The sequence below is a fragment of the Podarcis raffonei genome, chromosome 2 (genome assembly GCF_027172205.1).
Source record: "Podarcis raffonei isolate rPodRaf1 chromosome 2, rPodRaf1.pri, whole genome shotgun sequence".
Taxonomy (NCBI): domain Eukaryota; kingdom Metazoa; phylum Chordata; class Lepidosauria; order Squamata; family Lacertidae; genus Podarcis; species Podarcis raffonei.
In genome coordinates, this window is record NC_070603.1 from 126,723,303 (window position 1) to 126,738,980 (window position 15,678).

The 15,678-nt window shown below is 52.3% G+C and overlaps 3 protein-coding genes and 1 long non-coding RNA gene across 4 annotated transcripts in view; 3 read left to right on the top strand and 1 right to left on the bottom strand.

The window, feature by feature from the left end:
• Positions 1-15,678, top strand: part of LOC128409540 (zinc finger protein 883-like) — a 346,762-nt gene that overhangs the window by 217,111 nt on the left and 113,973 nt on the right. The window lies entirely within an intron of this gene.
• Positions 1-15,678, top strand: part of LOC128409528 (zinc finger protein 883-like) — a 451,816-nt gene that overhangs the window by 96,024 nt on the left and 340,114 nt on the right. The gene's annotated exons all lie outside the window — the stretch shown is intronic.
• LOC128409573 (uncharacterized) overlaps positions 1-15,678 on the bottom strand; it is a 145,734-nt gene that overhangs the window by 8,471 nt on the left and 121,585 nt on the right. The window lies entirely within an intron of this gene.
• On the top strand, positions 11,990-15,614 carry B3GALT4 (beta-1,3-galactosyltransferase 4). Its single transcript, XM_053380145.1, has 2 exons — positions 11,990-12,318; positions 13,137-15,614. Exon 2 carries the CDS (start codon positions 13,157-13,159, stop codon positions 14,210-14,212), a length of 1,056 nt encoding a protein of 351 aa, XP_053236120.1. The 5' UTR covers positions 11,990-12,318; positions 13,137-13,156; the 3' UTR covers positions 14,213-15,614.

Below are 15,678 nucleotides of genomic sequence, written 5' to 3' on the forward strand. Positions count from 1 at the left end.
TATAGGACGCACCAGACCATAAGACGCACCTAGTTTTTGGAGGAGGAAAACAAGAAAAAAAAATATTCTGAATCTTAGAAGCCAGAACAACGAAAGCAGTGATCCCTCTTGCTGTTCTGGCTTCTGGGATAGCTGCGCAGCCTGCATTCGCTCCATATGACGCACACACATTTCCCCTTACTTTTTAGGAGGGAAAAAGTGAGTCTTATAGAGCAAAAAATATGGTAGTTCCTGGGCCAGGTCACAGGCTCACACCCTATTCAAACACCCTTAAGACAGGATTTGTGAAGGAAAAGACAAGGGGGAGGCTTTTCCACTTTGACCTTGCAGAGAAAACATTTGCTCAGTTCAGGAATCAAAATGGTTCCAGGCTGGCCTTCCTGTGCTGATCCATGTATGTGCGGTTATGAACATTACCATATATCTAAGACCATAAAATTCCTATCACACAGGCCATTGGACTAGATGAGATTCAGAAGGAAGCAGGAACCCCAAACAGAACCACGGAGTCTCTGCCCCCACCTGCCACTCCCCGCTCCCTGAAATGGGCATTCAGAAGCATCCAGAATAAGCGGATGGTCAGCTGGGAGTTCTGCATCGCAGGGTGTGGACTAGATGACCTTTGGAGGGCTCTCCAAAGTCTACATTTCTATTATTCTTTGCCCCAGCATCTTAGAATTCTGGAGCTGGAATAATATTTATTTATTTATTTATTTATTTATTTATTTATACCCCACCCATCTGGCTGAGTTTCCCCAGCCACTCTGGGCGGCTCCCAATCGAGTATTAAAAACAATACAGCACTAAATATTTAAAACTTCCCTAAACAGGGCTGCCTTCAGATGTCTTTGAAATATAAGATAGCTGCTTATTTCCTTCAAATCTGATGGGAGGGTTTTCCACAGGACGGGAGCCACTACCGAGAAGGCCCTCTGCCTGGTTCCCTGTAACGTGGCTTCTCGCAGTGAGGGAACCGCCAGAAGGCCCTCGGAGCTGGACATCAGTGTCCGGGCTGAACAATGGGGGTGGAGACGCTCCTTCAGGTACACTGGGCTGAGGCCGTTTAGGGCTTTCAAGGTCAGCACCAACACTTTGAATTGTGCTCGGAAATGTACTGGGAGCCAATGTAAGTCTTTCAAGACCGGTGTTATATGGTCTCGGCGGCCGCTCCCAGTCACCAGTCTAGCTGCCGCATTCTGGATTAATTGCAGTTTCCGAGTCACCTTCAAAGGTAGCCCCACATAGAGTACATTGCAGTAGTCCAAGCAGGAGATAACTAGAGCATGCACCACTCTGGCAAGACAGTCTGCAGGCAGGGAGGGTCTCAGCCTGCATACCAGATGGAGCTGGTCAACAGCTGCCCTGGACACAGAATTGACCTGCGCCTCCATGGACAGCTGTGAGTCCAGAATGACTCCCAGGCTGCACACCTGGTCCTTCAGGGGCACAGTTACCCCATTCAGGACCAGGGAGTCCTCCATACTAGCCCGCCCCCTGTACCCCAAAAACAGTACTTCTGTCTTGTCAGGATTCGACCTCAATCTGTTAGCCGCCATCCATCCTCCAACCAGGCACTCACACAGGACCTTCACCGCCTTCACTGGTTCTGATTTAAAAGAGAGGTAGAGCTGGGTATCATCCGCATATTGAGGAACACCCAGCCCAAACCGAAGGGTCATCTTCCTTCAAGGAAGGAGAGAGAGATTGTCAACGGCTCATCTGTGAAACCATGAGGGTCAAGTGGAGGCAAATACTTGCGGAAACCTTCACTAAAGCTTGCTAAGCCCCCATTCAGTCAACGGGAACACACAGAAATGCATCCACCTTCTGCTGGGAGGAGCACATTGCAGTGTGTGAAGGAGGAACAATTGCCAAGCACAAGAGGGGGAAATAATTCCTCTGCCCACTTCTCCAGGAATTCCCTCCTCTCTCAGAAATGGGCTGCTTTGCATTTTTCAGAGGGAGAGAAATAGACACTCTGGACTCCTGTCCAGCTTGTCATCCACCAAGACCCCTAGATCCTTTTCACATGTACTGTTAGTAAGTCAGGTGCCTCCATCTTATACTTGTGCATCTGGTTCTTCCTGCCAACACGCAGAACCTGACATTTGTCCCTATTGAAATACATTCCGTTAGCTTGGGCCCAATTCTCCATTCTGTTAAGGTCACCTTGAATCCCAAATCCGTCTTCTGTGGCATTAGCTACCCTTCCCAATGTGGTGTCATCTGCAAATGGGATGAGCATCCCCTCAGTTCCTCCTTCCAAGTCGTTTATGAGGACGTTGAACAACAACAGGCCCAGGACAGCACCCTAAGACACCCACTGGCCACATTTTTCCTGGAGGACAAGGCAACATTGATGAGCATGCTTTGAGTTTAGTCCTCCAAAGGGTATGCATATATAGAATCACGTCATCATAAAATGGTTCAGCTGGAAGGGACCCCTCGAGGGCCACTAGTCGAACCCCCTGCAGCCGATAAACCCCTGACAGGTGGCACTCAACCTCCTTTCAATGGTCAAATTGAGAAGTCAAAAAGGGGGCGGAGCTGGACAAGCAACCCCACCACCACCGCAGCCCCATGGCAGAACAGCCAGCCCCCTCCTCATTCTTTCCTCCAACCCCAGCATCTTCCAGGGGTCTTTCTCAAGCTCCCAGCCCTTCTCCCACCCCAGCAGCTCCAGGTGCATCAGCTTTCTCCCTCCTCCCAGGCAGCTGCACCTGGACAGGTGAAAGCTCTTGTGAAGCAGGAGGGCAAGGGGTTAAATAGGCCGCAAGGTTACCATATTTTTTTCAAAGAATCCCGGGACACTTTTGTTGTTTTTTTGAACAGAGAAAGAAAAGTTATTAAAAAGAAGAAGTAATCTCTTCTGTGGTCTCCTCTGTTGTGCGGCCTTCCTCTGGGCCCCAGTAGAAAAAAGACAGTCACGGAATTGAGAAATTACACAAAACAAATGAAATACCGTGAAAATCCCTGAAACGAGAAGTAATCGACTAGAAATATTATCTTATAGAATTAAACTAAATAATAAAAATCAAAAAGTTTTAGGAAAAAATTAGAAAAACCTCGGTTGGGGCTCCCCTCTTTTTTCTCCTTCCTCTTTCTCTCTCCTTCTCCTCCTCCTCCTCCGGGGTTTTCATGGCCCCAGAGCCAAGCAGTCGGCCAGCTGGCCACTCGATCTCGCTCCCGGCTCGATTTGGGTCACAGGGGGTTGTAAGTGGTTCCCCCAGTTGACGCGGCGGGTGCCCCCAGTTCCCCCTCGGCAGCGGCAGCAGCAGTCTCAGCAGCCCGGAGCCAGCCTGGTAGCGCGGTTGGCTCTGGCTGGCTTCTGGAGCTGCTCGCTGCCGTGGCGCCTGCCATTTTGGCCTCGCCGGAAGTCCTCGTGTGATGTGTCTTGTGCCGTTGAACCAATCATGCAACATTCATTCCCTACTAATAAATCTACAACACTTAAAATATAAATCCGGGGACATTAAATGAAATCTGGGGATATTCCGGGGACAGATTTTGTCCAGGGACAGATTGTCACAGTCCGGTTCATGGGTGATTGAAGTTCCAGCTGGGGACGTCGGGACCGGGGGTGGGAGCAGGAATGGGAGTCCAGTAGCCAGGGTCCAAGGATCGAGAAGCAAGGAGTCACAAAGTCAAGGGTCTGAGGATCGAGAAGCAAGGAGTCACAAAGTCAAGGGTCTGAGGATCGAGAAGCAAGGAGTCACAAAGTCAAGGGTCTGAGGATCAAGAAGCAAGGAGTCACAAAGTCAAGGGTCTGAGGATCAAGAAGCAAGGAGTCACAAAGTCAAGGGTCTGAGGATCAAGAAGCAAGGAGTCACAAAGTCAAGGGTCTGAGGATCGAGAAGCAAGGAGTCACAAAGTCAAGGGTCTGAGGATCGAGAAGCAAGGAGTCACAAAGTCAAGGGTCTGAGGATCAAGAAGCAAGGAGTCACAAAGTCAAGGGTCTGAGGATCGAGAAGCAAGGAGTCACAAAGTCAAGGGTCTGATGTTCAAGAAGCAAGGAGTCACAAAGTCAAGGGTCTGAGGATCAAGAAGCAAGGAGTCACAAAGTCAAGGGTCTGAGGATCGAGAAGCAAGGAGTCACAAAGTCAAGGGTCTGAGGATCAAGAAGCAAGGAGTCACAAAGTCAAGGGTCTGAGGATCAAGAAGCAAGGAGTCACAAAGTCAAGGGTCTGAGGATCGAGAAGCAAGGAGTCACAAAGTCAAGGGTCTGAGGGTCGAGAAGCAAGGAGCCACAAAGTCAAGGGTCTGAGGATCGAGAAGCAAGGAGTCACAAAGTCAAGGGTCTGAGGATCAAGAAGCAAGGAGCCACAAAGTCAAGGGTCTGAGGGTCGAGAAGCAAGGAGTCACAAAGTCAAGGGTCTGAGGATCAAGAAGCAAGGAGCCACAAAGTCAAGGGTCTGAGGATCAAGAAGCAAGGAGCCACAAAGTCAAGGGTCTGAGGATCAAGAAGCAAGGAGCCACAAAGTCAAGGGTCTGAGGGTCGAGAAGCAAGGAGCCACAAAGTCAAGGGTCTGAGGATCGAGAAGCAAGGAGCCACAAAGTCAAGGGTCTGAGGGTCGAGAAGCAAGGAGTCACAAAGTCAAGGGTCCGAGGATAAAGAAACAAGGAGTCAAGAAGCCGAGGTCCGAGGATCAGGAAGCGAGAAGCCAAACGTAGCAAGGCAGGAATCGTGTTGCTGTGGCAAAGAGCGGAAGGGAAATGCTGACCTTATATCCCTTCCCGGCTCTAGCCATCAGGTGCTGTGAGTTACCAATCGGCCTCACCTGTGCAGCTGCGCCTTGCCTCTTCAGAACAAACTTAGGAAGGCCCCAGTCCTTCAGAGTCCTATTGGTCACAGGGCCTGGCTCTTGCATGCACACCCGACACAGATTTGTCAATCCGGGGACTGTCCCCAGGAAACGGGGACACCTGGTAACCATCAAATAGGGGAGCCCAAGGACCCTGAAGACAGCCCAACTCAAAAGACGCCAAGGAGGCACATCTAGTTCTGCCCAACCTGGCGCCCATTATGGGAAACCCACGAGCAGGATTCAGGCTTAAGAGCATCTGTCCCCTAACGCAGTTTCTAGCAACTGGGATTGAGAAGCATCGGTCCCTCAGACCGAGCCATGGATAGACTTCTCCTCCTCCATATCCTCTTTTAAAGCCGTCCAAGATGGCCGACGTCGTTTCCTCTGGTGGCAGGGAGTTCCGCAGATTAACTAGGAAGGACTGGATCTTGCAGCCTCCTTGGGTGCCTGCCTTCAGAGAGAGGGAGGAGGAGAAGTCCCCTCTGTGCTTTGAACTTTTGTCATGCTGGCTTTTTTTAAAAAATAAAAAAAGGAAAGTCCCTGGCTCGGGCGCAGAGTCTGCAGAGTGCAGCAATACAATCTGCTGCACTGCTTGCCTCTGAAGCAGAGAGAGGAAGAGTTCCACAGAGCAACCTCGTGAAACTTTTTAAAAAATATATAAATTTTATTAGTATTTTCCACACAGCAACAAAAAATATCGAAAAATAACAAGACACAAAACACAAGAACCAACATTCGAAAAACAAATCCATATCTTACAAGTTAATAACATAAACACTAAAAAGAAAAACAAATGTTGACTTCCACCAATCCCACAGCACCTCCTTTACCTCTCATTGTGTCTTCCTGTTTTCCATATCATCTCTATCCCAACATCTAGATATAAATCCCTCTTTCTTATCCTTTCACTTCACAAGGTTATTCCAGACTCAGCCAGACTTCTGTCCTCGAACCTTGGCTTTTAAAGTATTCATTTAGGCACTCGTTAAACTGAAAACAGTTGTGGCAGGAACCTTGCAAAAGGCCAGGGAGCCACATCCACCAGGTGCAGGAAGCTGCAGCAGCCACAGAAGTGGCCTCAGTCGCCATGGAGACGGGAGGAAGATGCACCTAGCAGCGCAGGGAGGGAGGGAGAAATCAGCTGCCTCATGGAAGGAAGCTCCCCATGTGGAGAAGAGGAGGCTGAGAGGAGATGGGACAGACATCATCCAATATCTGAAGGGCTGTCACACGGAGGATGGAGCCAGCTCGTTTCCTCCTGCTCCGAGGGCGGGGCGGGTCAGAATTCGAACCCGTGGCTTCCAGTGACAAGAGAGGAGGAGATTCCGACTGTTGTAAACCAAATCTGCCCTTATTCCCTCATGGGGGACGCAAGAGCCCTTGTAGAGTCCTTTGTAGGTTCTCCATCAGTAGGAGAAAATAACATAGAATATTGAGAAGCAAAGCAGCTAGTGAGCCTGATCTTTATTGATCTGTTGCAACAGGGTGCTCCCCTCACTCGAAGGAAAGGAGGAGGACCCCAAGCAAAGGCGTGCCCACCCTTATATAGACATTTTAAATTCCCTGTCCTGGAGCTCAAGACCACCCCTCCATACATCATACATACATCACAGAAAAGGCGGTCCACAACAGAAATCTGAGTGTGTTGTTTATCTCCTGTCTGCCAGGTTACCTGCTTGCATTACCTGGGCTTGGGCCACTCTTTTGTTATTATAACTAATTAATTCCTGAATCCAGGTCACAGTTCACAGGCTCACCCTATTCACACCTTAAATGTGCCCTTAAGGCAGGATTTGTGGCCCTCAGAGACAATGGGGAGGTTTTTCCAGTTCTTCCCTCCTTGCAGAGAAACGTTTGGCTAGTTTGGGAGAGTTAAAATGGTTTCAGGACCGTCTTCCTGTGCTGCTTCAGACATGTGGTTTATATATTTATGTACGTTTGCTTGGTACATTTATGAAATATATATATATATATATATACACACACACATACAGTGGTACCTCGGGTTAAGTACTTAATTCGTTCCGGAGGTCCGTTCTTAACCTGAAACTGTTCTTAACCTGAAGCACCACTTTAGCTAATGGGGCCTCCTGCTGCCGCTGTGCTGCCGGAGCACGATTTCTGTTCTCGTCCTGAAGCAAAGTTCTTAACCCGAGGTACTATTTCTAGGTTAGCGGAGTCTGTAACCTGAAGCAAATGTAACCTGAAGCGTATGTAACCCGAGGTACCACTGTATATATATGACCTTAAACTTTTTATTACATGACTCAACATCAGCCATGGAAAGGAAAGTGTTGGGCTCTCCTCCCTTGGAGAGGTTGGACGGCCACCTGCCATGGATGCCCGAGTGGCGATTCCAGCCTTGGGGGGGGGGGCTGGGCTGGATTACCCTTGGGGATCCCTTCCAGCTCTAGGGTTCTGTTACAGAAAAATCTAGGTGTGAGGCTGCTCAGGCACCCAGCTCGGCGGAGTAAAGGAAGGAGTCCAGCCACCAACCGGAGCAAAGAGCTGTAGAACAAAGTTTATTGCGCAACAGGTTCAAAGAGGAATTTTGAACCCCGAGGATGGGGTGACAAAGACTTTTAAAACTTTCCCACCATATCCCAGGATACAGTTCGTATGGCATCATTGCTACATCACTGACATGTCACAAAAGGGGAGGGGTAGGCAGGGGTTACGGTAGTTCAACCTTGGCAAACAGGTCCAGACAAATCCTTGGTACAAGATTAGCATAAGGGCAAGACCCAAGTATAAGATTAGCATAGACAAACACTTCTGAAGTCACACCACCCAAAGTACAATAGAACTTCCTTTGCGTGTCTGGACCCCTTGGCAAGTCTGGTGATGGGATTAGGCTTTCTGTGGCCAACAATCAGCTCAGCAATTGTCACCTCTGGGCACTTCCTGGGGTGGGAGGTGTGCATACAAGTCCTCAGGCTTGGGGAGGTGGCAGGGAAAAGAGTTGTTTTTCCAAGGGCAAAATAGTGTTGAAGTGGAGGAGACTGGCAAAGGAGTTGATTTTATATGATTTTTAAAGCTAGGCAACTTCCCTGAACTTCCATCTACCGCACAATTGCACTCATTTCACACGCTAGCAAAGTTATGCTTAAAATTCTACAAGGCAGGCTTAAGCAGTATGTGGACCGAGAACTCCCACAATGCCTAGAAACATACTGGGAGCCAATGTAGATCTTTCAAGACCGGTGTCATGCGGTCTCAGCGGCCGCTCCCAGTCACCAGTCAGGCTGCCGCATTCTGGATTAATTGCAGTTTCCGGGTCACCTTCAAAAGTAGCCCCACGCAGAGTGCATTGCAGTAGTCCATAGAATAATTGAGCTGGAAGGGACCCCAAGGGTCATCTAGTCAAACCCCTGAAATGCAGTGATCTCGGGGGGGGGGCACTAGGGGGCGCATTGGAAGATGGCCGACAATACCATCTCTCCGACCCACACGGGGTAATTAAGAGGCTGTTATGGGAGTAAGCAGCCTCCCTTGTTGCCCCAAGGAAATGGGGAACACTGCCCTTGCCTGCTGTGCCCATAAATCACCCCCTAATTCGAAAGAAGGGGGTGAGGGCCCTAGGCAGAATGCCCCCGTGTGGACCTCGGCTCTCCTGGACGCTGTCTCTGATCGCGCACTAGCTGCAGCAATTTGGAATAATTAATTACAAAAGATGCAAATGCACATATTTCAAGTGAACAAGGGGAGTGAAGTCTGCTAATTTAAGTGACCTCTGCGAAAGAAGACGACGGGTTGGAGAAACAGGAATATTTTACGATGAAGATACACCAAAGGCTGGGTATGTTGACAACGGGACTGAATGGGGGGGGAACCTTTTTTACTTTCCTTTTATGTGATTTACAAGAACCCCTCCTCATTAGAATCGTCGGTTGAACTGACCCAAGCAGGATGATTAAGGTCTGTGTGGAGATAAGCTTTAACCAAAAGTATGCTTTATGGAGATCGAGAAGCAATAAAAGCTTTTGGAATGGCGCAGCAATTAATTCGGAGTCGCCATCTTGCCAAAGGATTTATAGCCGGGAGGAAGAATGGACTTGTTCTTAGACTGCATTCCTAGTGAATCTCCTCAGAGGTTTTGAGAAAGGAGGCAGATGGGTGAAGATTAATGACGCTAAGACTGTTTTGATGCATGGAAGTGATGTTATATGGAAAACGTCTGGATATGGCTACTGGACAAAAAAAATAGTATCCACGCAGGATTACAAACTGTTCTAATCAGCTTGCGGAGACTATCAGAGGTCACAGAGAGAAAGGAAAAATATATGAAAATAACAAGAAGAGATGTGGAAAAACAATAAGAAAGGACTGGATAGTACTGTGAACATCATAAGGTTAGATTTGTGGACATTAAAACAGCAGTAAGAAGCAAGAAGTTGATTGGATCCCCTTCGGAATTTGAAATATGGGTACCCCCAACAAAAATTTAAAATTCGGCTGTGTAATTTGGAATTTATGTAATTTGGTTTGATTTGATGTGATTGGTCGGTTGGCTTGTCTGAGGGGGCGTTTTTCTTGCACCCCAGGGTCACGCGTGCAGGCAGACGTGGGTGGCTGCTGGTGGAAAGCGTGCTCCCTCCGGACCCCACTCCCCGCTCCGCGATATCCCTACACCAAGCAAGTGCTCTAACCATGGAGCCACGAGGGCCCTTTCCGTAAAAAATTAAAGCAAGCTTCTAGTCCCCTTCGCCAGACAGGCGGTCTGAAAATTTTAAAAAATAAAAATATTTATTCCCAGCCGTCGCTCTGCTCTTTCGCCTCTGTTTTTATTTATTAAATTTGCAGACCCCCCTTTGTCCGCTGATCGCAGAAAAAGAGCACAGGGTGAAAAATACAGCATGCATAATAAAAACGAGAGCAAACCAATGGGTCCCACAAACACATTTTGCTTTTATATTGTATTGGAAGCCGCCCAGAGTGGCTGGGGCACCCCAGTCAGAGGGACGGGGTAGAAATAATTAAACTACTAGTAGCAGTAGCATTTAAAAGGGTATAGAAAAAGCCTGGCTGAAAGGGAACCTTTTCACTTGGCAACTAAAGGGAGCAGAATCCACGGAAAAGGTTGTCCAGAGGGAGAATTTGGGGGTTTCAGAGCGGCTATGGAAGAGACCCCTTTCTCTCTGGGAGACCCCCACCCCTAATATCTGGAGGGGAGAGAAAACTTAGGGAACAAGCTGTACTACCAAAATGATTAAGGTTTTAAATGACAATTTTAGGTTATATTTTAGTGATCAAGATTTAATATATTATTTTAAACTGCCGCTATATCTGAATTGTCTCTGATATACCCAATTGCAATTCAATGTATTCCCGTTGTGTATTATGATTTTCCTGATATTGTAAGAGAGCCATAACTGGTCTGTGACCGTAATAACCAAATTCTATTCTTTTCTGGAAGGGAGGGTGCGTAGAGACCACCACCGCCTGCAGCTTTCAAATAAGGGGCCTGGCCTGGCTGTGTGGCGCAGTGGTTAGTGTCAGAGACCAGGGTCCAAATCCTGAGGCTTGGCCATCATGAATCTGTCGCCGGGTGCGGGTTGCTGCCTCTCAGCCTGACCCGCCTCGCAGGGCTGTTTTTGTGGGGAGGAAAACGACTTACGGCCCTCCTCCAGCTCCTCGTTGGCATAGAAATAAAACCAATGAGAAGAAAAGGAGGAAACGTGTCACATCAGGAAGAAGTTTCTGGTGGCGAGAGCCGTTTGAGGGTGTGGGCTTTCCATTCCTTGGAGGGTTTTCGGCAGGGGTCAGGTGCCCGTCTCTCTTCCATGCTGCAATGGAGATTCCTGAATTGCGGGGGGGGGGGGTTGAGCTGGATAACCCCTGGGGGTCCCTTCCACCTCTTGTTGGGAAAACGCCCGGGAGGGCCACCACCTTCCCAAGACACCGGGGCGTCTCTCCGGTGGTCACTCTCTGGCTATAAATCTTCCTCAGTCCAGAGAGACCAGTGACAAGTGACCCCCTCCCTCCTGAGAGGAGCACACCCATATTCTGGCATCTCATTGCAGAAGAAAGAGACAATCGGAGCTTTAAAACTACCGGTACTTTATTCAACGGTCTATATACAGAGAATCCATCAGCATGTTTGTGCTCTCTCAGCAGCAGTAAAGGTAAAGGGACCCCTGACCATTAGGTCCAGTTGTGGCCGACTCTGGGGTTGCGGCGCTCATCTCGCTTTATTGGCTGAGGGAGCTGGCGTACAGGGTCATGTGGCCAGCATGACTAAGCCGCTTCTGGCGAACCAGAGCAGCGCATGGAAACGCCGTTTACCTTCCCACCGGAGTGGTACCTATTTATCTACTTGCACATTGACGTGCTTTTGAACTGCTAGGTGGGCAGGAGCAGGGACCGAGGAACGGGAGCTCACCCCGTGGCGGGGATTCGAACCCCGCGACCTTCTGATCGGCAAGCCCTAGGCTCTGTGGTTTAACCCACAATGCCACCCGCGTCCCCTCAGCAGCAGTACAGAACAACATCTCACACAGAAGTGAAAGTAACTTCTCTCGCAGTCCCCAACACTACTGAGACTTCCTTTCTCTCGCTCTCAGACACTCACATGATATAAACAACCATATATCAGAGCAGCTGGTGAGATAAAAATCCTAACACCGCTATGGTTCTATAACACTATGGGGTTAGAGCACATAACAACTTATCAAAAAAACATCATCCTCATTCATTTTTCCCCCCTCCCCCCAAAAAGAAAACCCCCACCCCCAGACTTCCCTCAGCTCCTCTCTCTGTTTTTTCAGCACATATTATTCTCTGCATATTGTAAAAGTGCAAAGATCCTTAATTTATCTGTGTTTATATTACCAATAAAAAGTTTGTGTATGCTTATTCCAAACCTGCCGAGGAGTCCAGTTCATTTTGTTTAAGTACTTTGCATTCTTCCCATTCTTCTCTAAAGTCACAGTTGTCCTTATCACGTCGTTTGTGTGTCAATTTCTACAACACTATGACTCAAAATCGGGGGGCTCCCGAGCCCCCAAAGCCTGGGCACGACTGCGGCTGCCTGTTGGGCGCAGGGTCTCCTCGGAGGCGGCGGGGACGCGCAACCAGCCAAGGCAGAAATAGATTTAGGACAAAAGGAGGAAGGTGAAGGGCAGAGGGGCGGAGGGAGCCGCTGCTCCTTTGACTGTCACTCCCAGATGAGTAAGACTGTCTTGCCTGAACAGGATCTTACCAGCGACTCCGCGAGTGACTGGGAAGGGCAGTTCTGGTTCCCCACGTCCTTGCATTGGGGACATCTGGGCGGGAGCTGAACGCGCGGAGGGCTTGCCCAGTGCGCCTTCCTCTTGACACGTGTCTCCCTCTCGTCCCGAGTTCGGGCTCATTCAAAGTCCACGACGCCTTTGGCAGAGGCTGCCCTCCAATCGGAGCGCCGGGCAGGCCAGCGAGGGCCGGATTTGCCTTGACAGAGGCCGGCGGCGGCTGCACCCCGAGGCAGCTGTCCTCCGGGGCGCGGAAGGGACGTCTCCTTGCGGACTAGGGAAAGGTGAGAGCGGGCGGGGATCGGGCCCACAGAGGGGGGCGGGGGGGCCTCCAAGCAGCAGGAGGAGGCGGCTGTGGGGGATTTTGAGGGGGGGGGAAACAGCCACCACGCAGCCTCCAGCATCCCATTCTGGCGCCCGGACGCCTGGGTCCCTTGTAGCCGCATTTTGAGGGGGAGCGGGGGGAGAGGTGGCAGGTGGAGCACAGCTGCAAGGCGGGAGGTGGGGAGGCAGACGGAGACCCCCCCTGTATTTCTTCCTCTTCCCTCCCCCCCCTTTCATCCTCCCTGCCGAAGCGGCCTCGCCCTCCTCCATCTTCGCATCTCTCCATCCTCTCGGCCTGGCGCGCCCCTCCCTGGTCTTGGGGGGGGCTGCTCTTTGCAGAGATGGGCTGCGGGGAGAGGGGGGGGGCTCAGGTTGCAAGATGGGGGGGCGGGACAGGGGGAGAGGCCAAGGTGGAATGGCTCAAAGGGAGGACGCATCGGTCGCGGTTCGGAGGAGGAAGCGGCCTCAACCTGTTTCTCTCTCTGTGCGCGTCTTGGCCCCCCGCCCCCCCCCCGCATCTGGAGGGCAGGGAGATCTTTTTGCATGCATGCGGGGGGGGGTGGCATGCTGAGATTGCAAGATGGCAGAGGCCCAAATAATGAGCTTGCAAGCGAGGCGGGTGCGGCGATGCGCAGAGAGAGGCTGGCAGCGCGCGAGGGGAGCGGGACCCTTCTGGACTTGGTGTCCCTGCGGGGGGGGGGTGCAAGCCGAGAGCGGGGCGGCGGGGAGGGTCGCAGGAGGCAGCTTCTCCCACCTCTCTCCTTCTTCTCTCTTGCAGCGTCTCCGCCCCCCAGCAGCATGGCGCTGCCCCCCCCCCGCCGCCGCCCCCGCCTCCTGCTGCTGCTCTGTGGGGCCTCGGCCCTTTCGCTGGGGGTCCTCTTCCTGGCCGGCGGGGCGCACGAGGCGCTGCTGTCGCGCTCGCTGCCCTACCTGCTCCCCTCCAGCGGGGGGCGCCCCTTCTCCTCCTCCAGCTGCGCCCCCCTCCTGCCCTCCGCCCAGGCCTTCCTGCTGGCGCCCGCGGGCGACCCCTGTGCCCTCCGCACGCCCTTCCTGCTGGTCCTGGTGGCCAGCGCGCCAGACCACGCCGCCCGGCGCCAGGCCGTGCGGGACACCTGGGGCGGGGCGCGGTGGGCCGGCGGGCGCCCCACCAGGACCCTCTTCGCCCTGGGGGTGCCCTCGGAGCCCTCCCAGCAGGCCGCCCTGGAGCGGGAGGCGGCGCAGCACGGAGACCTCCTCCAGGGGCGCTTCCTGGACACCTACGCCAACCTGACCCTCAAGACCCTGGCACTCCTCGGGTGGGCAGCCACGTGCTGCCCAGGCGCCTCCTTCGTGGTCAAGGCCGACGACGACGTCTTCCTCAACCTGCCCGCCCTGGCGCGCCACCTGGGCGCCCTGCCCAGCCCCCCGCCGCCCTACCTGGGCCGCATCCACTGGTGGGTGCGCCCCAACCGCGACCCCCGGAGCCGGCACCACCTCCCGGCCCCGCTCTACCCGGGCGACACCTTCCCCCCCTACTGCAGCGGCACCGCCTACGTCCTCTCAGGGGAAGCCGTGCCAGCCCTGCTGGGGGCAGCACGCCATGTCCCCCTGGTGCCCCTGGAGGACGTCTTTGTGGGGCTGTGCGCCCGCCAGGCCGGCCTGGCCCCCCTGCACCTGCCCCACATGGCTGGCTCGGAGCACTTCCCGCCGGACGCCTGCTGCTACAGGGAGGTATTGTTCAGCGTCCATGGCGTGGCGCCGGCCGAGATGGTGGCTGTTTGGGAGGAGGTGGGCACCCACGAGGGGGCGTGCAGCGCCTGGCAGAGGGCCCTGGGGCTCGTCCGCTGCAAGGCCCTGGCGTGGCTGGCGGCGTGAGGAAGACAAAGACTTCACCAGAGGAAATCTGCACCCTTGGGGCTCCGCCAGAGAAACCTCAGCAACTTGGGGCACCGGGAGCGGCGCCAGCCAAGCTCATATTGCTGAATTGGCAACTGGTTTTGCAGCGTCAGAGGTGGGAGCCCCCAGGGGTCATCTAGTCCCACCCGCCGTGATGCGGCAACTGGTTCATTAAGCAACACACAAAGTCAGCAGCATTTCTCCAAGGACACGCCCAGCCCTTCCTTCTGCCTGCAGGTGCCACAAGCAGACGACTTCGGTTGTGGGGCAGAGGTGTAATGACAGAACTGGACAATGGGGTGGGACCCCCAAGGGTCATCCAGCCAAACCCCCTGCAGCGCAGGAATCTTAGCCAAGGCTCTTTTTGCAGCAGGATTTCTGCCACTGGATTTTGGGACCTGGGACATTCCCCCGCCTTCCCTGGACGCTTTTCGGTTTCAAAAACGGCCATGTTACTAGTCGTCATGGATTTGGATGTGATATCCGAAACGCATGGGGTTGGGGGGGCAGCCTGGGCTGTGGGTGTCACCTTCATGGTGGGGGTCAGGGTGGGGCTTGGATGTGGGAATGAAGGCACCTCTTGCACCGCCAGGTCACAATTCTTGGCCCACCAGCCCCAGCCGTTCGTCTTCAGTGACCGGCAGCCGGTTTCTCCAGACTGCGTCAGAGGAGGGCCATTCCTTCTCAGCAGAGACGGTGGAGCCTGAGCACAGCCACTGACAGACTGACTACTCACCCACTTGTCTTCGAAAGCCGGCCTTTGCTGCCTCTAGTGGGAGGGAGTTCCATAGGGAAAGTGCCTGCAGGATCAGGCCAATGGGGACCCATCCAGTCCAACATCAGAGAGAGATGCATATTATGGGGAGCCCTAATAATAATAATAATAATAATAATAATAATAATAATAATAATATGAGCGTCGTCTCGCCCAGCCCTCTGCCCCGATGGGTGTGAAGTTGGGGTGAACAGCCCGCTGGCAGGGCCTGAGCCCCAACATCCTTCCCAGCAAACTGGACTCATCTGGTGGCATTCACTGCCTCCAACCGCAGAGGCACAGCATAGCCGTCACAGCCAGGAACAGTAATAATAAGAAATAATTTTATTATTTGTACCCCTGGGTTGCTCCTCTTCCACAAATCGGGTTCCTTTCTGGGCTTTGAGGACGCTCTACTCGCAAGGAGACCCTTCCGCGCGCAGAACAAACTCTAGCCCAACGGTTGCCATTAATTTGATCTGAACTGATTTTATAAGGAATTGATTTTAGAATGCCGTATTACTTTACTGTTGTTAGCCACTCTGAGCCCGGCTTTGGCTGGGGAGGGCGGGATATAAATAAAATGTTATTATTTATTATTATTTATTAAAGAGACTTTCCCAGGAAGGGTTTTATATTTTATTTTACAAAAAAAAGAGCACAGGTCCTTCGCAAGAGAGGATTTCGACCC